Source organism: Cannabis sativa, chromosome 3 (genome assembly GCF_029168945.1).
Source record: "Cannabis sativa cultivar Pink pepper isolate KNU-18-1 chromosome 3, ASM2916894v1, whole genome shotgun sequence".
NCBI lineage: Eukaryota > Viridiplantae > Streptophyta > Magnoliopsida > Rosales > Cannabaceae > Cannabis > Cannabis sativa.
Window position 1 is genome coordinate 4,875,501 of NC_083603.1, and position 23,379 is coordinate 4,898,879.

The 23,379-nt window shown below is 27.4% G+C and overlaps 3 protein-coding genes across 3 annotated transcripts; all 3 read left to right on the forward strand.

Annotated features, from left to right (window-relative positions):
* Positions 1 to 1,949: 1,949 nt before the first annotated feature.
* On the forward strand, positions 1,950 to 9,468 carry LOC133035583 (probable inactive purple acid phosphatase 16). Its single transcript, XM_061111514.1, has 5 exons — positions 1,950 to 2,327; positions 6,387 to 6,623; positions 7,598 to 7,877; positions 8,525 to 8,693; positions 8,945 to 9,468. Exons 1-5 carry the CDS (start codon positions 2,033 to 2,035, stop codon positions 9,170 to 9,172), a joined length of 1,209 nt encoding a protein of 402 aa, XP_060967497.1. The 5' UTR covers positions 1,950 to 2,032; the 3' UTR covers positions 9,173 to 9,468.
* An 89-nt stretch (positions 9,469 to 9,557) lies between these two features.
* LOC133035582 (probable inactive purple acid phosphatase 16) lies at positions 9,558 to 14,032 on the forward strand. Its single transcript, XM_061111513.1, has 5 exons — positions 9,558 to 9,897; positions 11,024 to 11,251; positions 11,654 to 11,933; positions 12,448 to 12,616; positions 13,694 to 14,032. The coding sequence occupies exons 1-5, from the start codon at positions 9,570 to 9,572 to the stop codon at positions 13,901 to 13,903; spliced, it is 1,215 nt and encodes a 404-aa protein (XP_060967496.1). The 5' UTR covers positions 9,558 to 9,569; the 3' UTR covers positions 13,904 to 14,032.
* Positions 14,033 to 18,226: 4,194 nt separating this feature from the next.
* On the forward strand, positions 18,227 to 23,031 carry LOC133035581 (protein IQ-DOMAIN 12). The gene is made up of 6 exons (XM_061111512.1): positions 18,227 to 18,593; positions 19,343 to 19,458; positions 19,929 to 20,234; positions 21,505 to 21,738; positions 21,818 to 21,958; positions 22,341 to 23,031. Exons 2-6 carry the CDS (start codon positions 19,393 to 19,395, stop codon positions 22,755 to 22,757), a joined length of 1,164 nt encoding a protein of 387 aa, XP_060967495.1. The 5' UTR covers positions 18,227 to 18,593; positions 19,343 to 19,392; the 3' UTR covers positions 22,758 to 23,031.
* The last annotated feature ends 348 nt before the right edge of the window (positions 23,032 to 23,379 follow it).

The following is a 23,379-nucleotide window of genomic DNA, read 5'->3' on the forward strand; positions in this document are numbered from 1 at the left end:
CTTGAAAACTAATTCAAGGGAAATTAAATCTAAAAAGATTATATCCTATAGTCTTTAAGAAGTTTCCATTTCATATTTACTATTACATATACTTAGTTTAATTAGAGACAAATTGTGTATTGAAATGTTTGGTTTTTTTGTTGGCTTTTAATTTCACAAGCTAATAATTTTTGCCTAATATATATTTATGTTATATATACACAAATAGAATTGTGTAAATTCTAGGGTTCATTGTGGTTATAAAGGTGTTGTATCATGTTGGAGATCTTCCAACTCTTATTTGGTTAGAGGCTGTCTTTTTATCTTGTGTAATTTTGAATTTTCAATATATTTTGCTTGCATTTAATTAATATTAGACTGTATTTTTATAATTTTTTTGTTATCTTTATGTTTTTTATTTTTGAAATTATGTAAAAAAATAATAAAAAAATGTTGTATGTTGAATAAGAAAGAGTCATGGTTAAATGGCGAGAAAATTACATTATATACCTCTTTTAAATTGATGTCTTTAATTTTTTATTCATTTTTTAAAGTTTATTATGTTTATCATTTTTTTCAATCATTCTACTAATTTTACTATTATCATTTCACGATAGTCTCAATTCTTCTTTAACAAAAATTTTGCTCTAACTTTCCCACAAACATCCACATTTGTCTCTAAATAAAACAATCTATTACGTTTGAAATTGTATTTTAGTTATGTGAGGGTGTGAAAGTAATTTAGGTACGTACAATACGAGATATATTTGAATTAAATTTTATTTGGATATAAATTTAGTTAATGTATAACACAAAAAGGTATTCTTCAATGGCAATCCCTCAACCCAACCATCAGAATAAATGGGCCGAATAACACCTTATTTATAATATTTTGGGCCAATATTGGAGTTGGTTGCACATTATAAGATCATTTTCCAACCTCAAAATATATACAGAATTATCATTTTCCTGATTTTTAAGATAACTTTGTAAAAATATGGCTTTTTCTCTACAAAGTTATTTACAAGAAAATTAATAAAAAGTTAAAAAAAAAATGAGAAAACAGTAAAAGTAGGGGTAGTAATTTAGACTAGATAGGATAAAACGATTTAAAATCCGCACGAAATAAACGGGTTAGGGTTTGCCTTAAATGGGTTTGGGTTATTTTTGGGTCGACGCAACTAACTCTTTTACTAAACAGGTCATTTTTCGAGTTGACACGCTTAATTCAAAAATGATATGTAATAATCTATGTAAGAGTATACACTTTTAAATTTATTATATTTATGTCATGTAAATTACATTCTTTAGTTAAATAAGACATAAACATATTAAATTGCTCATGAATGTGTCATAACAGGATTATAATCATGTTAAGCTTGTTATAAATATGTTAATAAATTGATAAGTTAATCAAAATTAAGTATGATTCCCTATATAAACGGGTCAAGTCAGGTCAATCCGTTTGTAAATAGGTTGGGTTTGAGTTTCAGTTTTTCACACGATTTATAAATGGGCCAGGTTTGGATTAAATAGTAAAATTAAGCACAAAAAACTCTAATTTTTCTTTTATTATCAGTCATTGGATTATAATCTTATTTTTAAAATTGACATTTAATCATAGTTATTTTTAAAAATTCTGATCAATGGGCCCATTACAAAATTATCTATATATAATATAGGGTATTTGTGTCATAAATACACTTAAAGTTACATTGATGTTTCTACCATCACAAAATCAATCATAAACATAGCATTTGTTATTAAATTATTATGGTGTATTATTAATTGGACACCATCTAATATGACATTTTTCAAACCAATTATAATTAATAAAGTTGGAAAATTTTCAAAACAAATTATGAGTTCAACAACTTGTCACCACACGCCATAACTTATCATAAACACACAAGGGGCAAAATGGTCATTTCACTCCCATTACCACCAAAAAAATAAAATAAAAATGGTTCAACAAACTTAAAAAACAGTTCCAAAATAACACTAATAAAAGCCAAAGTGTTGTTTCTTTGGTCTTTTTCTCTCACAATGAGAGATGGCCAAGTTAAGAAATCTTCCAATCATCACATTCTTCCTTTATACATGTCTCTCCATCGTTCGATTCAACGATGGAGCGAGCGATCGCCATCGTCTGCAACCGCAGACAGTGGCGAGTAGTGGTGTTGGGACAAAAAGAGAGAAGAATTTGGTTTTGAATGGTGATGGAATTTTTAAGATTGCTATGTTTGCAGATCTTCATTTTGGAGAGAACTCATGGAGTGATTGGGCCCCACTTCAAGATGTGGGCTCAATTGGAGTCATGTCTAATGTTATTGATCATGAAAATCCAGGTAAATAAATATTATTGTTATCAATTTTAATTGATAATTTGCCTCAATTAATTTAATTTTTTTTTTTGTGAATTTATTTTAGTACATAGTGCATGTGAATTTATAATGTAAATTAAACTGATTATGGTTTGTAAAATTGGATGGGTGATGATTCCAACTTTAGTTGTTTTTTTTTGGCTTATGTAAAACATTGTTGGATATAAAATAATCTTCTTAGGCGATTCATTTTGTTCATCCAAAAATTCGAGGAATTTTTAGTTTTCTGATTTTTTTTAAGCAAAGTTTAGAAATATATATAAAATATTATATGGAAAAAATTAAAAAAAAATATATATGGAAAAAATAATTTAGGTAACCAGTTACTCTTGCCTTAAAGTGATAACCAATTACCTTCTTAGAATAACCAGTACCTTATACTTATTTTTTTTTTTCAATTTTTATTATAATATAACTCTTTTTTTTTTTTTAAAAAAAGTATATATATATTTGAAAACTTGTAGTTTTTACTTAAACTAAACAAAATGGTGACATGCAATATGTTATTTTTGAAAGAACGTTACTATTAGATATTTTAAGTAGGGATAATTAAAAAAAAAAAAAACACAAAAATAGCAAAAGAAATTACAAAAATAGAATACGGTATGTACGGAGTTTTCAATATATTTACCGTTTTTTAGATTTTTTTTAGTGAAAATTACATGAAATATGGGATTTCATAACAAAGTTAGAAAAATATGGCATTTTTAAGTTTGCCACTCTTCTATGGCATTTTTTTACATTTAAGATTTTTTATGGTATTTGATATGCCATATTTTTATAAACTTATTATCCAATCCCATATTTTATGTTTTTATTTTTAGCTTAATTAGTTTTATTTACTTTTTAATTTATTTTACACTTACATTTTAGGGTTTCTTTTTATTTGAAAAATTTACACCAAATATTACATTTTTTTTCCAAACATTACATTTTTAATTTGACAAGAACATTTTATTTTTATACTTTTATTAATTTTTTTTTTCTTTTTTACTTATTGAAACTTCAAAAAGTTTTTTTTTTTGTCTTTTTTATATATTTTTTAGTCAATTTTGGCTCTCTTTTTTCTTTTCAACTTTTAAGTCAGTTGCTACTTTTTTTTTTCTTTCTTTCGCTTATCTCTCTCTATTGTTTTTTTTTTTAATTTCTTTTTGTGTCTCTCTTTTTTTTTTTAATTTTTTTTCTCAACCTAATTTTTTTTCTCTTAATATATATAATAAGTGTACATTTTTTTATTTCATTTTTTTTTTACAAAAATTAAACTTGTTTTTTATTTAAACTACTATTTGTTTTTTTTTTTTGTTAAAAACTAATTATTCCATTAAAAACAGCAGAAAAAAAAAACCAGTTTCATCAACATCATCCTGAAAAAAAAAACAATATAAAAAATCATAATCTAAAAAGAATCCAAACTTTGAAAACTAGTTTCATCAACATTGAAAGAAACTAATAATTTCATTTAAAGAATACAAAAAATAGTTTCATCAACAAGATAATAAAAAAATTACAATCTAAAGACGATACTAACTTTAAAAACCAGTTTCATCAATATTAAAAGAAACGAATTATTTCATTAAAAGAGGCAAAAAAAAAAATAGTTTCATCAATAACATAATAAAAAATACACAATGCCTAATAACTAAACTTTTACAAATTAACGATACTAAATTTAAAAACCAGTTTCGAACATATAAATTTTATATCAATACCTAATAATCAAACTTTTAACTTCATTCTTTATTTTGGCATTTAATTTTTTATTTGCTTGCTCAAAAATTAGAGTTAATTTAAACATACAATATGCAGCAAATATAATAAAGAGAATCATAAATTAAAATGAAAGAGAAAAAAAAAAGAAACAAAGAAAATTAAAGAGACAAAAGTGCAATAAAAACCATAAAAGAATAACAAAAAAAAAACAGTGGAATGTGAGAAACCAGTTAGTAAAACAACCAAAATAAAAACAAACAAATAAAAACCAGTTTCTTGAAATAAATTAATAAAAAATTGAATAAAATTCAATTATGAACAACAATAAAAAAAATTAGTTATAAAAACTAGTTACTTAAAAAAACCAGTTATGAAAATAATAAAATAATATGTGTGTCAGAAACTGTTTAATCAAAATAAAATAAAAATTGTTCAAATATCATACAATAAGAAAATTGGTTTTATACAAACTAAAAAATATATAATAATATCATAAAAATTGAGCAACCCTATTAAAGAACAGTTAAAATCTGTGAAACCAGTTTCGACATCTGAAACCAGTTTTGACGTTATAAAAAATCATAACAAAATACAAATGTTAATAATAAAGTTAATTGAAACCAGTTTCATCAGACAATCAAATAAAACCATACACACACAAATATACAAAAAAAAAAAAAATACTAATTACAAATATAATCAAAACAACACATAATGCCTACCAATAATTTAATAACAAAATATAAATGTAAGTTTCCAACCTAGAAAAAAAATAATAAAAAAGTAACTTGAAAAAAATTCTAATAACATAATGAAACTATTTTTTATATTCTTTTAATGAAATTAATAGTTTCTTTTAATGTTGATGAAACTGATTTTTAAAGTTTATATTATCTTTATATTATAATTTTTTATATTGTTTTTTCTTCAGGATGATGTTGATGAAACTGGTTTTTTTTTTTTCTACTTTTAATGAAATAATTAGTTTTTAACAAAAAAAACAAAGAAAAAAAATAGTAGTTTAAATAAAAAAAAAAACAAGTTTAATTTCTGTAAAAAAAAATAATATCTATAGTTGAGATCATTTTTTATTTATTTTAGTATTTTATTTTTTTAAAAAAGAAATAATAAATAAAAAGAAACACAAATTTAAAGTTTTTTATGGCATTCCTCAAGACTTTTTCCCATATTTGTAAGTTTTTTAAAAAAATGTCATATTTAGTGTAATTAAGTTTTTATGCCATATATATCAAAACTTATCTTTATTTTCCCATATTTTTGTAAATAGCCCCCCCTTTTTTTTTTATATAAAATAAGGTATTTTGGTCTATTTTAATGTTGTATTCTTGTTATTTTGTCATTTGTATATTATGTTTTATGTTATTTTGATGTTATTTTCTTGTTATTTTTTTTTTTTTTTGTATTTTTATAGAATACCGTAAAAATGTAAAAAAAGAAACTTTGAACGTAAAAATAGGGGTGTTCATATAATCCTCAATATGTGGTTTCAAACCCCAACTAATCCAGACCAACTATTTGAGATCGGACCAAATAAATTTGGCGTGAATCATTTGACCAATTCAGACCGTTTTAAATTCTCTAAATTGGTCATGGTTTTAGAAATCTCAGTGGCAGTTTAAACCAAACAAATCTGTATAATTATATACATATACGTAGTATATTTTTTTAAAATAAAATGTTGATATTTGAGAACAACTTTAAGTAGAATATTGATATTGAGCTTATATTGTTACGATAATAAATTTTTATTGTTATTTATGTATTATAAACCTATTAAAAGTAAAAAAAAAAATACTAAAAAAGTAAACAATTATTGTAAAAAAAATTAGAATAACTACGAAATACAAACCATGGTTCGAACCAAACCAATCTATTTTTTAGTGGTTTGATTTCATTTGGTTTGATCATTTTATTGGTCTGGTTTGGTTTTGAATTTTTAAAATCATAATAGTAGTTTAGTTTCAAAAAATTGAAAATTTGGACCAAACCAATCCATAAACACGCCTACGTAAAAATATAAAAATTTGACAAAAATTAATATTTTATGTAATTATTCCTAAGACATGTTCTATATGATTTAATGATTGTATAGTACTCCAAGTACTAGTAGGAGTCAAATATGTTATGAGTAAATATCATCACATAATATAAGATTAGTAGATTATTATTATACATGGATTCTAGAGTTAATGATTTTTATTTTATATTTTTGTGCTTAAAATTTTGTGGTGAATCAATCTACATATGATATGGTTGGAAACTATTAATGAAAGATGTAAGTATTTATGGCAGATTTTGTAGTGTACTTGGGAGATGTGATAACAGCAAACAACATAGGAATACAAAATGCAAGTTTGTATTGGGAGCAAGCAATTTCACCAGCAAGAGCCAAAGGAATTCCATGGGCTACTGTGTTTGGTAACCATGATGATGCTCACTTTGAATGGCCTATTGAGTGGTTTTCACCCCCTGGTGTTCCCCAACTTCTATGCCCTCTTACCAATTCTACCACTTTATCATCATGTTCAGGTGAGGTCACATATTTATAGACATATCGTCTTTGTCAAGTAGGGTCGGTTTTGAGATTTGTTTGTGTTGGATCTTTACTTAAAAAGGAAAAACAAAATTGGATCTCTCGACTAGGAGAGCCCTAGGTGCAGGACCTAGCTCACGTTAATCATAAACTTCTGTTACTAAATAAGGTAAGAAATCAGTTAGTACAAATTTCAAACCGAAACTACAATCAGGATGCAATATAAAAGTTTTAGTAAAACTATATTAACTGATCGTTTAACAAATAACAAAGAGACATTTCTCAACTCAACAAGCAAGAATTTAAAACATGACTAGTGTTACATTATGAAATTAGTGTAAGGACTTATTAGTAATTTGAAAGTGGTGTGAAATCCTATAAATATGTAATTGTGTAGTTATTATGAGATATGAATTCAGAAAATAAAATTTTAGTTTAATTAGTAGATTAACACTGTCTAGAAAAGTGCATCTAGAGATTTATCCTGTCTCAAAGAGGACTTATTACTCTATCATTGATGCTTTCATTGAGAAGATCAATATCAAGTAATAGGTTCTCTTCGAGACAAGATAAATCTCTGAAATGCATTGAGACAGTGTTAATCTCCCAATTAAACTGAAATTCTATTTTCTCATCTATATCTCGTAATAGTTACACAATTACATATTTATAGACTTTCATACCATTTACATATTACTAATAAATTTTTAGTGTAACAACCACACAATGAAATTATCTTTAAACTACTTATAAAGTTATAAGATACATCTTTTTAGTATATCAACATAACGCAACTTTATTTTTAGTACGAGTTAAGATATCAATTTTGTTTTCTTTCTTTCCTCTACTTAAAGTTGTTCATCCAACATTGAATAATTTATTATGTTGAAAGTAGAATTTTTAATATGATTAAAAATTTCATATGATAATCTTATTTTTAGTACAATAAATTATTTCGAAAAAAAAACAGGTAAAGAAGAGTGTAGTTTTAAGGGGACATCTAGGTTGGAATTGATGAAAAATGAGATTGAGAAGAATGAGTTGTTGTCACATTCAAAAATTGGTCCAAAAGAGCTTTGGCCAAGTGTATCCAACTATGTCCTCAAACTCTCATCATCAGAAGATCCAAATACAACTCTTGCATTTTTCTATGTCTTGGATTCTGGGGGTGGTACCTATCCACAAATTATTTCAACTGCTCAAATAGAATGGTTCAACTCCACCACCCAAAATCTTAATCCAGATTCAAGGTACATATAATTAAAATATATGAAAACATCACCTACTTTTCACTATATGATGTTATGTTTTTTATTTTTAAAAATTATTTTGTATTCTCCTCCAATTTTAATCCTGTGCCACGTGGTAGAATGTGATTGCTTCAAAATTGTTGTTCGACAATTTGACCAATCATGTACTACCATATGGCTCTGGATAAAATTTGTGGTCTAAGATGTGTAGATCGTCTACAATATCACGACCAATTTGAAAATGTTTATGTTTCTCAATCTCGAGTTAAGGTCGAATCTGCACTAAGATAGGCTACCCTAAGGCCCACCCAACTAAATCAGGGGCCAAAAAATAAAAATAAAAATATCATTTTAAAATTGCACATTTTTTTAGTAATTATAAAAAAACTATATTTTCTTTCAAAAGTTATCCAATAACTTTGTTGCTATAAAAGATCTAATAAATCTCAAGACCGACCTTCTCTCGAGTCACGTGGCAGTACAAAATTAGTTGGGATTGTTACAAAGTTGTTGTTTGACAATTTTGCAACAATTCTGACTAATTTTGTGTTATTATTACGAGTCTCGAGATGGGGCTCGTGATATGTAACAATGCTCTTTTGTAATAGAAAGAAATCATGATTTTTTTTTTTATATATATATAACAGAGTACCAGAGATTGTTTTTTGGCATATACCAAGTGAAGCATACGAGAAAGTAGCTCCAATAGGTGTGATACAAAAACCTTGTGTGGGTTCAATTAATGAAGAGAAAGTGGCTCCTCAACAAGTTGAAACTGGTATCATGAAACTTCTTCTTCAAAGGCCATCTGTCAAGGTCACATTAAACTTTCTCAATTATTATATGATTTTTTATTTTATATTTTTGTCATTAAACTATTTTTTTTCAAAAAATATAAATTTAATGACGTAGACCAATCAAGAATTGTTACATAAGTTTCAGAAATATAAGTATTTATGCCTCAAATTACTCTTTACAGAAAAATAAACTCTAAAATGTCTAGGTATATTTTCAATAATTTTTTTTAGATTCCATATTAATATGTTGTTGTTTATACATGATGACAGGCAATATTTTCAGGACACAACCATGGTTTGGATTGGTGTTGTCCCTATAGCAAACTATGGCTTTGTTTTGGTAGGCATAGTGGTTATGGTGGGTATGGAGGTGAGTGGGAAAAAGGGTCAAGAATACTACAAATCACTCAACATCCTTTCTCTATAAAATCTTGGATTAGAATGGAAGATGGTCATGTCCATAGTCAACTTCTTCTCTTTAATGTCTCTTCTACTTAGATCAATCTAATGAGATGTACAACTACATAGTGTATTATTTATCATAATGTGTTACACTATGGGCTTATTATTTGTAATTTATAATTTGTGTGTAAAGCTTATAAATTAGGTCAAGTAGAAGAAAAACCACGTGTAGGGGCTTAATTGTCACATTTCCAAATCTATGGACCAATTTGCTAAACCAAGTATAATGCAGGGGTTCAAATGTTAAAAACTCAATTGTCAAGAAGGAATATATTATATATGTACTATTTATTATTCAAATATTAATAAAGAAGTCATCGATATTTTCAATATTTCACTCAAGTCCAAAAATTTGGACCAATCTGCAATTACACAAATTCAAGTGAACAACACCAACAACAACAGAGCCCTCATTTCTTCTTGTTCTACTTCGATGAAGAAGTTGAGAAATCTTTCACCAATAGTAATAATTTTATTACATTACACGTGTCTCTGTCTTAACATTCAGTTAATCTCCGCCGTTGAAATAGATGACGGAACTAACAAGATCGAGAGTCACCATTATGAACGGTCAGGATGGACGGTGAGTCTCCGGATGAAAGAGGAGAAATGGGAAGAGTTAGGGCGGCGGAGTGCAGCGTTTAAGATTGCTTTGTTTGCAGATCTTCATTTTGGTGAGAACGCGTGGAGCGATTGGGGCCCTAAACAAGATGAGAACTCAGTTAGAGTCATGTCTAATGTGCTTGACTATGAAACCCCAGGTGATTTTATCAAACTTCTTTTCTTTTATGTCTTCTGGTTATGGTGATTTATGAGCTTCATGAAATATTTTCAAAATAACATACTAGCACCAACTAGAATTTTGTTTGTGCTATTTATTTTCTTAAATAAAATATTGAAGTTAAAAATAGCTAAAAATTAGAATATATATTAAATAATAACGAGTAGGATCATAATTATAATATTTTTAAAGAGTGTTATACGTATTCTAAAAAGTAAGAGTTAAAAATAATGTTGCAGATAAATAAAATAAAATATTATATTTTTAGATGATACTACCATTAGAGATGCTCTTATACTTTATAGCAATTATATAAGGATCTAGTTTTTAAAAGTTGTTTCCTAGTTTATCGAAACTCCAAAAACACTTATGCTGCTGTTTTGATAAGTAGTTAGTTTAAGTTTTCAGCTCTAAAAGTTCTTTTAACATAAACAATTTTAGTAACATTTTCACTAGAGCTTCCAAAGAAGATTAAGTCAAAAGCAATAGTCAAATGAGATCTCAATAAAAATTGTAACTGAAACTTAAACAAAGACTTGCTGTACATTGACTAAAGATATTATTTTCTTAAGTTATATGGGACCCGATACTTAATTTTACTAAAGAATGTGCTAAGCACTAGTAATACTTTTTTAGCAATTCTCTAAATAAAATTGTAACTGAAACTTAAACAAAAAGTCGCCTCACTTTGACTAAAGATGTATTTTTCTCAAATGATTAGTTTCTTATTGTTGGAATTGGTAAAATGCTGTTTGGACTCAAAGGGCTACTTTGGGACACATAACAGAAATAACAGCTTTTAAGTTTTTGCTGTTATGACAGTTGGACTAGGCTTAGAGTTAAGAGAGGATTTTGTCCACTATTGAGAGTTGATTCATGGAGCAAGACTCCATTGTTGTACAGATTTGAAACAAGTTTTGAATAAAGAGATTACAAGGGCCCTTGAGGCTGGTTTCGTCACTTGAACCGCGTATGTGTTTGTGCTCTTTAATTTCATTTCTGTTTTGGTTATTGATTCCTTGATCGAACCAGTTCTGTTTTGAGATTGAATGTGATATATATAGTAAAGTAAATTTATTTATTTATGTTTGATTATGTAAATGCAGATTTTGTAATTTACTTGGGAGATGTTATAACAGCAAACAACATAGCAATAAAAAATGCAAGCTTGTATTGGAATCAAGCAATTTCCCCAACAAGAGAGAGGGGAATACCATTTGCTACTGTGTTTGGGAACCATGATGATGCAACATTTCAATGGCCTATTCAATGGTTTTCAACACCTGGGATTCCCCAAATTCTTTGCCCTCTTCCCAATTCTACTACTTCTCCAGGTATCTTCCTAACTAAAGTTTATATCATACGAATACGAAAAATCTTCTGTTAAGCATTACAAAAAGTAGCATATTATAATTAGTCCATATCAAATCATTATCGTACTTCACATATTTTGATTTAATACCAATTATGGGGCGTTATGTTAGTGTATTGAACATCTTAATGTGACAAATAGCAATTCTCTACAAATAATTTTCGTACAAAAGTTTCTTAATAGCTAAAATCTTTAATTCTTGAGGGGACAACTCAATGTTGGTCTTTCGGTTTATTTGATATGACAATGTATATTGTAATTATTTTATATGACCAGTTTTCGATAAATCCCCAAATTAGAGTAATATATAGTAACGCGGTGTAAGTTTTATTTCCGTTTCGGTATTTTGTTTCTATAATATCAGGGGAAGAAGAGTGTAGCTTTAAGGGTACAACTCGCTTGGAGTTGATGAAAAATGAGGTTAAGCATAATAATATGCTATCACATTCTAAAAGTGGCCCTAAAGAGCTTTGGCCAAGTGTGTCAAATTATGTTCTCAAACTCTCATCACCAGAAGATCCAGACTCACCAGTGGCTTTTCTCTATTTCTTGGACTCTGGTGGTGGATCCTATCCCCAACTTATTTCAAGTGCTCAAGTAGAATGGTTCAACTCCACATCTCAAAACATCAACCCTAATTCAAGGTAACAATAGTTATTTTTCTTTCTTTCTTTCTTTCTTTTTTTCTTCTAGCAATAATAATTTCGTTGAAAATAATCGAAGTGTATTAATCCTTGCGGAAAGAAGAAAAGTCTTCAAACAAGACAAGTTTTTTATCCACTCGAAAAACATACTCAACTAGTCTATAAGTTCGTAATTAGGAATATGTCTCGAGAAGACTGGATAACAAACTTGCAATATGTTAAAGTAGTCTTCCCAAACAACACATTGTGAGTGTCCCATATTAATAAAAGAATAGAAAGTTGATCACTTTATAAGGCCAATGAAGTATTCCCCTCGTTGCCATATGGTTTTAAGATCGGACCTCCTTGGACTTGTAAAGTGGATTCTCTCTTCATGATGAGCTGCCCAGGCTCGTATTTAACATAATATTCAGTTACCACCATTTGGTGAAGTTGAATATACTAGTTTTACATTGGTAAGTATACTAATTAATGTTTCACCAAGTTTTTTTTTTTTTGGCTAAAATTAACACAGGGTGCCTGAGGTAATTTTCTGGCATATACCTAGCAAAGCATACAAGAAAGTGGCTCCAATATTTGGTATACACAAACCTTGTGTGGGTTCAATTAATAAAGAGAGAGTTGATACTCAAGAAGTTGAAAATGGTATCATGGAACTTCTTGTTGAAAGGCCTTCTGTCAAGGTAAGACTAAAATTATTCAATTCTCTCAACCAAATGGTATAGTGTAGAGTAGTATATGCATGATTTTAATAAATTGGTTTAATGGAAATTTGGACCTTTTTATTCATAAATCATAAACTATGCCCATATGTTTTTACAAAGCATCTAATTTGAATTAATTCGGAATATTCATTAACAGAAAATTGCGATATAAATACTCAAAATTTTAAGTTTCTAAGCGCTATAAACTCAATATTTATTTTTAGTGGCGTAAGTACTTAATGTTTATAAAACTATAATTTTCCTCTAATTTTGTTAGTACAGATTCCGTTTTGAATTTATTAAAAGAAAAGTTAAAAGTAACTGATACTACATATTTTTATCTAGACTCAATGATTTAGAATCTGAGCATTATATGTGCCCTATTTAAGACAATAATAGAGGTTGTATTGACGAAATTAGAGAAAAATACAATCTTACAAACATTGGGTACTTATACCGGTAAAAATAAATATTGAATTTATGCCACTTATAAACTTGAAACTTTGAGTAGTTATGCCGTTATTTACCCCATTTGTACGTAAAAACATCTTGTTTTGTCAATAACTAATATCTTATCCCTTGTAGTTTGTTTTTTAGTCTCTCCACTTTGATTTTTTCTGTTTTGTTCTATTTTTTTTCTTCATTGTGTCATACTTGTACTACTTTGTATCTACCAATTACTACCTCCGAAATAGGGCAATTAAGAACATGTTTTGTCGGGGATATTGTAATTGAATTATTTTCATTCTATTTATTTGTTTGGTTGTAGTTCAAAGTATTAAAAGATTTCAATAAAAAGTAAAAGTGAAAAACAAATTAACTGAATATTAATTTTTTAATCACATTAAATTTTATTTTATTTTATTTTGTTCCTCTATCTAAAGTTTATGACACAAAATTCTTAGAGTGAAAAGTGGGGTCAAATTAGTTTGTAAAATCTCCAACTAAGCAATGGTGAATGTGTCAAGGAAGAGTTTTTAGCTACCTATGTCCATTGCTTACATACAAGTACATGTAAGACCTTAACTAAGGGTACTTTTTTTTATGTTATTACAGGCAGTATTTGTTGGTCATAACCATGGTCTAGATTGGTGCTGCCCACACAACCAACTTTGGCTTTGCTTTGCCCGACACACCGGTTATGGCGGCTATGGAAGCTGGGCTAGAGGATCTAGGATTGTAGAAATCACTCAGCATCCTTTCTCTATTAGATCTTGGATAAGAATGGAAGATGGTCATGTACATAGTGAAGTTGTCCTTGAATGAAGTGTTTCCCACTTGATTATTTTGTAACATGAATTGGTATTGTCCCACATAGTGATGTTTGTATGATTGTATCTATTATTAGATACTATTTATATTGGTTTGGGTTTAAGCTCTTATAATTTTGCCTCATTCTAAAGGATATATTGTTTATGGGTATCATATAAGAGATTATATATTCAAAGTAATTTTAAATATAGAATGATTGAATATAACAAATAAAAAGTCGAAATGAAGAAGTTTTAATTTAAAAAAAAAAAAATAAAGAGAAATTATTTTTATCTAGAAGTTTATGGCCTAGGGAAAGAATATTTGAATCTCTTAAACTTTCAACTCTCTAATGCATTTCTTATTAAGTTTTTTGTTAAGTGCCTAGATAGGTATATACTGTAGTTTTTCTGGTTTTATCATCTCTTCTATTTTTATTTATTTTTTTTAGAGAGTCCCCTCCTTTAATTTTAGCTTGTAAATTACCTTATTAGTGGTTTCCAAAAGGAAGAGCTCAAATTGGTATTCAATATTTGATGACTCTATATTAAAATAATGTATATAGCTTGTGTATGTTGACAACAAATTAAAAGATTAACAAATGTTATTATATTTATTTGGACATATTTTAATAAAAATCAATTATTATAATCAAGTGATTCAATGCATTAATGTTAGCAACAAGTGCAATGCTTTCTATGATTATAAGCTTATGGCACTTTGTCCCCATTTAGAAAGGAAAATATAGGCTCATTACCATTGGTTGTACATAATCAAATCAATCACATGCATTTCATTATAAAATTATCATATTGCTTAGCCAGTCAACTTCTTTTCATTTAACAATGATTATTTTCTAAAATCCCCCTTGAATAAAATTTAAAAATACTAATCTAAAAAAACACTAGAAAAATCTATGCAAAGATCACTTTCATTATTCCTTAACTTATTATAACTTTGAAGAAGATAGATATAATTTTTTTTTTTCTTTTTAAATTATCTTAATAGAAACTTATGTCACAATATTATGGGCTACTTGTCTATTCATTGCATCTAATAATAATATTAGGTACTCCTATTTTTCATGATTGGCAAATCTTTTTTATTAAATTATTTCATATAACCTTACAAATGAATCAAAATAAAATATATTAGTATTTTTGTTTTCAAAACAAGGTTCTCTTAATATTACAATATTCAGAACCGATCAGACCTTAAAACAAACTATATACTAAACTATTTAAGTAGTAAAGAGGGAATCAAATCTCGGACCTTATATGAAAACAAAATCGAGTTATTAATCAATCCTACTAAAATCTTCAACCTTTTAAATTGAATTCATGAAGTGAGTTTATTCCTATATGATCATTATAGGGGTTGTCTAAGATTTATAAGAAAAATTTAACAAAATTATGAGTGATTAGTAAAAGAAGGATCATCAATCAACACAGCTCAAAAGCCACTTTGTCTATTTCTTATTAGGACAACTCATGCAGCCCAAATATTTTTTGGACTAAAGTTTCACTGAATTCTATGCATTTTGGTGCTTTTATCTCATGGACATTAACACAGCTCAAAAGCTACTTTGCTCTCACTTTTATGCTGGGCCAGATTATACATATTTTAGGCCTCAAAACTTGTAACATGCATGGCTGGGGACCAATTCTGTTAGGGCTCGGCTTAATCTACAAATTATGGACCCATTAGATTATTTATTTATTTATTTTATTTTTTTAAAAGAAAATTATAGATGTCCTCCAAGTTCCAACCCTACAATATTTAGAGATTAGAAAACTATAATAATTTCTATATATAAGGATATGAATCTCAAACTTTGTGGGAGTAAACTATTAGATAAGTTGGAGTTTGATTCAATGTAATAGAATGTATTAGAAATAGTCATACGTTACTGAAAAATAATACTATATATAAGATTTATGGACTACTCCTCTTATAATTATCAATTAGTTTTGAGATGGAACTACATGCACCTTCATCCTAAATTCTAATATGGTATCAGAGTCAAACAAAAACTTCTATTGTCTCTGCTTTTAATCTCTATTTGAAACTTTTCGACCAATGTGTATCAATTTTTTTTTTTCCTTTTGAATAGTGTTGGAATCTTTGACATGTTTTGAAAAATTCACAAATTTCGTGTACACACAAATTTCTTGATTTGGCTTTGTGTAGAATTCTTTGAAATATCACGTTTGACCTGTAGTCTCGTAAAGATAATTTATAATATATACCCACACTTCTAAACCCAAATGTGAGAAGAGTGTATTAAAAATAAGTAGTGGTATATGAACACATAATTTACACACAAATTTGACGCACTTATATGACAAGTAATGTTAACCAATTACCTTTATTGAAGATGAGTTTCACATATCAAAAATAATTTGTCATATATGTGTGCGTCATGTTTGTGAATGATTTATGTATGTACATATTATTACTTGTTAAAAATAGTCTTGTATTGCTAATATGTACCGTATATAAGATCTATAGACTCTCATAGTCAATTAGTTTTCAGATAGATCTTATATGACCTTAAACCACTATAATCCCAAATTCTCTCAAAATGAGAATTGTAAAAAAATGTAATAATAAGAATAGCATAAGAATGATATTATAATGTTTAGTTTATTTTTGTAATGGCAATAAAATGAATGGTGTTTCCATACTTTAAATTAATTCGATAAATAATAGTACGAAATAAAATGTATAAAGGATAACTTTAATACTAAACATTGTAAAAGCATTACAAAATTTTTCAAACCGAATCAGTAGAATTATAATAACAATTTCATTAGGATTACCATTACACCAAATTAAGAGTATAACTTAGCTTTGTATATAAGAGCATTTGCTCTAACATTATTAATACATAATAAAATTCCAAATTCACACCAACACTCTCTTAATTCTCACATCCCTTAGATTATATTAAAGTTTAATACTTTAATTTTTTTTTAAAAAAAAATCCATATAAAAGAATTCACACATAAAAGTCCAAAATAAATTTTATAATTTTGCTTTTTTGAAAAATCAGTAATTTCTTGACTGATTCTAATTAGCTTTTTTGGTAGGGTCTAATTATAATGGACCAAATAACTTTATATACTTTCAAAATTTTCATGCATGCTTTCATTAACTACTCCCTCTATGCATTTTGTGATATATATTATTTTTATTATTAAAGTAGCACACCTTTAAAATAAAATTCTTCTCAAAGTTACAAATTTAGATTTGAAAAAGTTTAAGGAAATCAATGATTTTAATTTAAGTAATATTTAACATCAACAAATTCTTAATTTATTGGTTTCCAATCCTTGGTACTAAGATTGGAATTTTAAGTGTTAATTACTTAACATCATGTCTTCATGTTCATTAATAATAGTTTTATTCTATACTACCGACACTAAGAAAAGTCAAAAATAGAAAAGATAATTTAAATTAAAAGAAAAAAAAAATGAGAATTAAAAAAGTCAAAGAAGCTGAATTGTTGGTCTTACCAGTCAACAAAAATTGAAAGGTACATTCCAACCACCATAACCAAATGAGCTATGAGTCATGTTATATACATTTCATTTTTAAGAATTTCTCATTCATTGAGTCTCTCATATTTAAATTCAAAACAAAATATTTTCCAAATAAAAAAGAACACAAATAAAATATATAAATTTCGATATAAAATTTTATTATTCATTGCATTGACGGATCCACATTAAGCCTAAATTAGGCAATTGTCCATCCTCGCAATTTTCTACTTTATGTAACGAGCACGATCTTTTAATAATGAACCATATTGCTCATCTTGATGGAATCAATAATCTTGAGCCGCTAGTTGGCTAAGAATTATTGGTTCCATTAAGATGAGTGACTTTTTCGATTTATAATGTAATCGTTATAGTGTAATTTGTTTTATATTTACGCTCTTACTATTCAATGATTTGATCATTTTGTACAAAATATTTATATTTTACTTCCTATATAGTATATTATACTTTTAATAATTCATTTAAAAAATAATAAACAACTAAATATTATGTTAAACATTACTTTTAAGGGAAAAACCTTTTGAGTCCGTCGGTCGCTGATTTATTATATGTCGCATCTTATAGTATTAGCCCTAATAACTCCTATGGCATTAAATATTTAAAAACAAATTTCTAATTTCAAAGTAAAAGACTCCTCATAATAAGGCTTAACAACTACTCAATAATCTAATAAGATGATGAAACTCAATATTATTTTTTAATTATAAAATACTATTAATAACAATATCCCTTAAAATATGAAAAAAGCATTTACATGATTAAAGGTAGAAAAATACATACATATATATATATTTAAGAAATAATAAAATGTACAAGTATTCCTTCCTCCTAATAATTATGGAAATTGATTAAAGTCTTTCCTCATGGTGGGAACCAAAAATGGACCCTTTTCTACAAAATTATATTTATATAAATATTTTGATTGAAAATTGAAATTTATTATGATGAGATTGAAGAGGCAAGCCAAGTGTAAGCAAAATCAACCTCATTCTTCTCCTTTGTAGACATGTCACAAAGGTCATATCAGTAAAATCATCTGAAAAAAACCAGACATTTGAACTTATTGTTTGTGACAGTTGGAACTTTGAAGAAATATCAAAAGGGTATAGAGAAGAAAGAAACAACATTTCATCTCAATTGTTGTAAGTTTTGGGTTTTTATTATCATTTTCTTTTGCTTTCAGTTTGGTTTGTGTAACAGAGAATCTTTCAGTTTGGTTTTTAAAGTACTAATTTATGATGTTTTTTTTTTTTTTTAAATATCTGCATGTTTTATATATCTTGACATTGAATAAGTTCTTTTTGGGTAATTGAATGTTTTATGATAATGTTTATTTTGATATGGGCTTTTTGTTTAAGAGAAGAAAAATTATTATTAAGATAAATTAATCTGAATTGTTGGATCAAAATAAGTTCATATATATTCTCTGAATTGTCTTTAAGTTTTGGATTTAATTAGATTCTTTCTTTTGAAAATTTTCTTATTGTCAAGATGACTTGGAAATTTTATGTTTATTTTAATGTTTTTTTTTTTATATATATTTATATAATAATAAATGCAGATGTTTGAGCATTAATTTTAATATGAGGTTCTTTAATATGATAACAATAATAATGGGTTTTATTTTATCAACATTTTCTCTTTGTACTAACCTTGGTTTAATTTAAAGTACTAATTCATATTCTCTTAGTTGCTGTAAGTTTTGGATTTAATATCTGAATAAGTTCAAGATATGAGTTTTGTTTTTTTTTTATTATATATAATAATAATTTCAGCTGTGTGAGCATTAATTCTGATATGGGCATTTTGTTTTGATTAATGAAAAAATCATTATTAAGATAATATTTCCTCCTCTAATAATTTCTTAATCTCTTTCTCATATTTATTGCAGAAATTGAATTGAAGCAAGAGAATGGTGTTTGAAGTGTGGAACTAAATTCAATGGCAAAGAAGAGAAGCTGGTTTGGTTGGATAAAAAGCCTATTTTCTTGTTCTCAAACAACAAAGGTTAGTAATTTGGAAATTTCTGTAGTAGACTCGGATCGTTCTGGTAGATCTCCTTATCTATTTCGGTATTCAAAAAAAAATTTAGTCTATTTTTTTCTTTTTTATGGTCGTGTATGTTGTAGTTATTTAGAATTACTTGTAAATTTTTAAGAAAATTCCAAATAGTTTACAGTGCTGAAAATTAGATTTAAACAGTTACTTACAATGCGTATAAGAAAAAATAATTGTCCATGCAACAAAATATGTAAATCTTATTTTCGGCATTGTAAACTACTCGAATTTATTTTAAAATTTACAAATAATCTTAAATAACTCTAACGGACACGATCATGAAAATTAATTTGATTAAAAAAACTCTTTTGTTTGCTGAAACAGATAAGAAGTTTACCGAAACATTCTGGATACAGTTTAGACTTACCCTATTATTTTTAACCATAATTTAATATTAAAATTAAAAAAACAAAATTCAGGTAGCAAAGGAGTGGAGATGGGATTTGGGAAGGCTTGAATTTAAGCAACAATATCCTATACTAATGGCATCACAATCACAAAGGACACTTAGTGATGCAACAGAAGAGCAGAGAAATCTTGCTCTAAATGTTGCCGTGGCAACAGCAGCCGCAGCCGAGGCTGCGGTTGCTGCTGCACAGGCTGCTGCCGAGGTTGTGCGGCTCACTAGTGGTGGCGGTGGTGCTTCGGAAAGGGTTCATCTTTACAGGAAATTAGACCCTAACTTGGCTGCTATAAAGATTCAAAGTGTTTACAGAGCACATCTAGTGAGCAATTCTTCTCTCATATTTTTTTTTCTTTTGTTTAAGGGTATTAATTTGTTGCTTTTGATGATTAAAAATACTTTGATAATTGTCATAATCTGATTTCTAGCCATTAATTTGGTTGACTAGTACATGTCCCAACACATTACATACTTCCAAAAATTCATGTGGGTTGGGCTCAGTTCTTCTATCTTATTGGGTCGTCACTTTATTTTAATTTTTACGTTAAGAAATTACAAATTTCATGATTTTTTATAAATTTTGTGTAAAAATATAATTTTTTTTCAAAAAAGTTATTATATGGGAAAATTTAAAGAAAAAATTAAAAAAAAAATATATGGGAAAATTAGATAAGAGTAATCGGTACTCTTAGAGTAACCATATAGGTAACCAGTTATTGCTGTTTTTTTTTTCTTCATATTTTTGCAAACTTATACCTTAAAAACTATAAAAATAATATTTTTACATTTTTACTGTGTTTTTTTATAAGTTTCATACTGCAGTATACTGTGCTAAGTTTTCATTGGTGTTCTACTGGTGTTTTACTGGTGTTTTGAGTTGTTCTACTTTGTGTTTTACTGGTGTTTTATAAAAACACAGTATTTTTGAAAAGATTTTCGTGTGACAGTATTTTTATAAAAGTTAACCCGAATTCCTGTATTTTTGTAAGTTTCCCTATTTATATTAATATGATATTGTACGGTTTAGGTCTAACTTACCGTTTTAGTTTGCTTCCCAAAAGGCCTAAAACTAGTAGAGTTAGTCGAACAATGTGTAATTGAATAATTACAAAAGATGATTTGAATTTAAAATTAAGTATTAATATCAAAAATGACAGAAATTCCAATACATTTAGCTAGCAAATCTCAAATATTTGTTTGAAGATAACAAAATTCTTAAGACTTTGTTTGAATCTTAGATTTTACCAGAGAAAAATAGTAGAGAAAAGGTGGTGGAAAACATGTATTTGTAATTGTTTTAAGTTTCATAAATTTATACTATGCTCAAGTTTTAGTTCTTTTTAAAGTAGAATTCTTAGTTTATTGACTCAATCCAAACATGAAAAAAAAAAATCTTTTTTATTTCCTTGTCCAAACAAGGCCTTAATGAAACTATAATTGAAAAAAGGAAAAGAAAAGAAAAGAAGAATGGAAAGATTTTGAGTTTATCTCTTTAATTGTTAACTTCTTTGTGTTTGTTTCATCTTGTTTGTAATAAGACATAATGTTTTTGAGAAATAAGCATGTCTTTATAAACTCTACACAAAAAATAGGCAAGGAAAGCATTAAGAGCATTGAAAGGATTAGTGAGACTTCAAGCCATTGTTCGCGGCCGAGCTGTGAGACGGCGCCAAACAATTTCGGCCTTGAAGAATGTACATTGCAATAGGAAGAGGCGGCCCGAGGTCCCCGAAAGGATCATTCTTGCTGCAGACAAATGTGTCAATAATGATGGTTTTAACACAACATCTTTGAAACCAAAAGACTTAGAAGAAAAAGAACTTGAGGTAAAATACAAGATTTTTTTAACTTACAAAATGTTATCATTTTTTTGTTCTTGATCACTTATGATTTTAATTTTCACAGCATCATGATCATGAAGATATGATTCAAGGAGAGTGGAATTGCAGTGTACTTTCGAAAAATGACATAGAAACTATCATTTTAAGAAGACAAGAAGCGCGAATGAAGAGAGATCGAATAAAGAAATACTCATACTCACATAGGGTAACTTTTAATTTTTTACCCAAAACATCGAAATCACATTTTTTTTTTACTTTTTTACGGATTTAATTTTTGACTGTTTTACAAATGTTTTTCAAATTTTTTATTTACTTATATTTTTTGAGAAAAGAATGTTATTTTTACATGGTGGATACATAGTATAATGTAGCAGTAACGTAAAAATAATATTAAAACAACCGTCCATGTTTCTGTAAAAAAAAAATACATGATTCGTAAAAAATATTAAAAATACTGTAGATTCGTATTTTTATATTTTTTTTTTGTCATTTTTGGGTAATTGTGAATAATCCCAAAAAATCTAATCTTTCTAGCTATATTTCTTTGTTAACATTTTGAGAGATGGTTCATTTTTGTTATTTATTAGGAGAGAAGGAATAGTTTCATGCTGCAAGATTCATTAGAACCTTGGGAAAAACAGGTGATTTTTCGTCGAAGAGATAATGATTTGAATGGAATGGTTCATATTAAATCGAAAAATTCAAAACAAAGAGAGTTTGGATTGAGTACGGAGTTACCGCTTTCGATGAGGAATTCATTTTGCCAAGATAGAAGGAATTCATTTGGTGATGATGGAAGTTGTATTATGATGTTGAATTCTTCTCCATCTTTTCCAACTTATATGGCTACAACCGAATCTGCAAAGGCGAAGACAAGATCGATGAGCATACCAAAACAACGAGTTGGATTTTGGGACGGTTGCTTAGATCATGAAAACCGTCAACACAAGAACAAGCTCTCTCTTTGTTCATCTTATGATGGCGAATCAATTTGGCGCAATTGAATGAAACCATTTTTATCAAAAAGACAGCCTTAAGACTACAAAGTTGGTTTGTTGTTTTGTTTTTATTTGTTCTAATTCTTGAGGCTGAAGTTTAATCATCAAGTGATTCTGAAAAGTCATTTTCTTTCATTACTTTGATTAAAAAAATTGTGAGTTGTTTTTTTGAGTCAATAATTTCTACAAATTTGAGTAATGTAAATAGTTGGGTTTGCTCTTTTCATAGTTGTAATTATTTGTATAATGAAACAACACATAATTATATTTAGTTATTTAAGTAAAGTTTGTTTGGTAATATTTTTTTAATTAATTTTCTGTTTTTAAAATTGAAAAAGTGAAAATGCAACTCCGAAAATGATCAAATTTATTAATATAATAAGCATAATGATATGTGCACACAAAATAATACATGCACCGACATGACAAAATGAAAGTTTAAAGTAACCTCTCAATATTAACAAAATTGCTAAGTAATACCAATTTAATTGTTACTATCCTTCTCTCTCTTAATTTCAAGAAGACACAGAATAAAATTTCTTTTAACTCTTAACTCTACAATAATTGAAAACTATGATTTGAATCATAACATGGGATCTTTGAGTTACAAGGAGCATCATATAGGTTA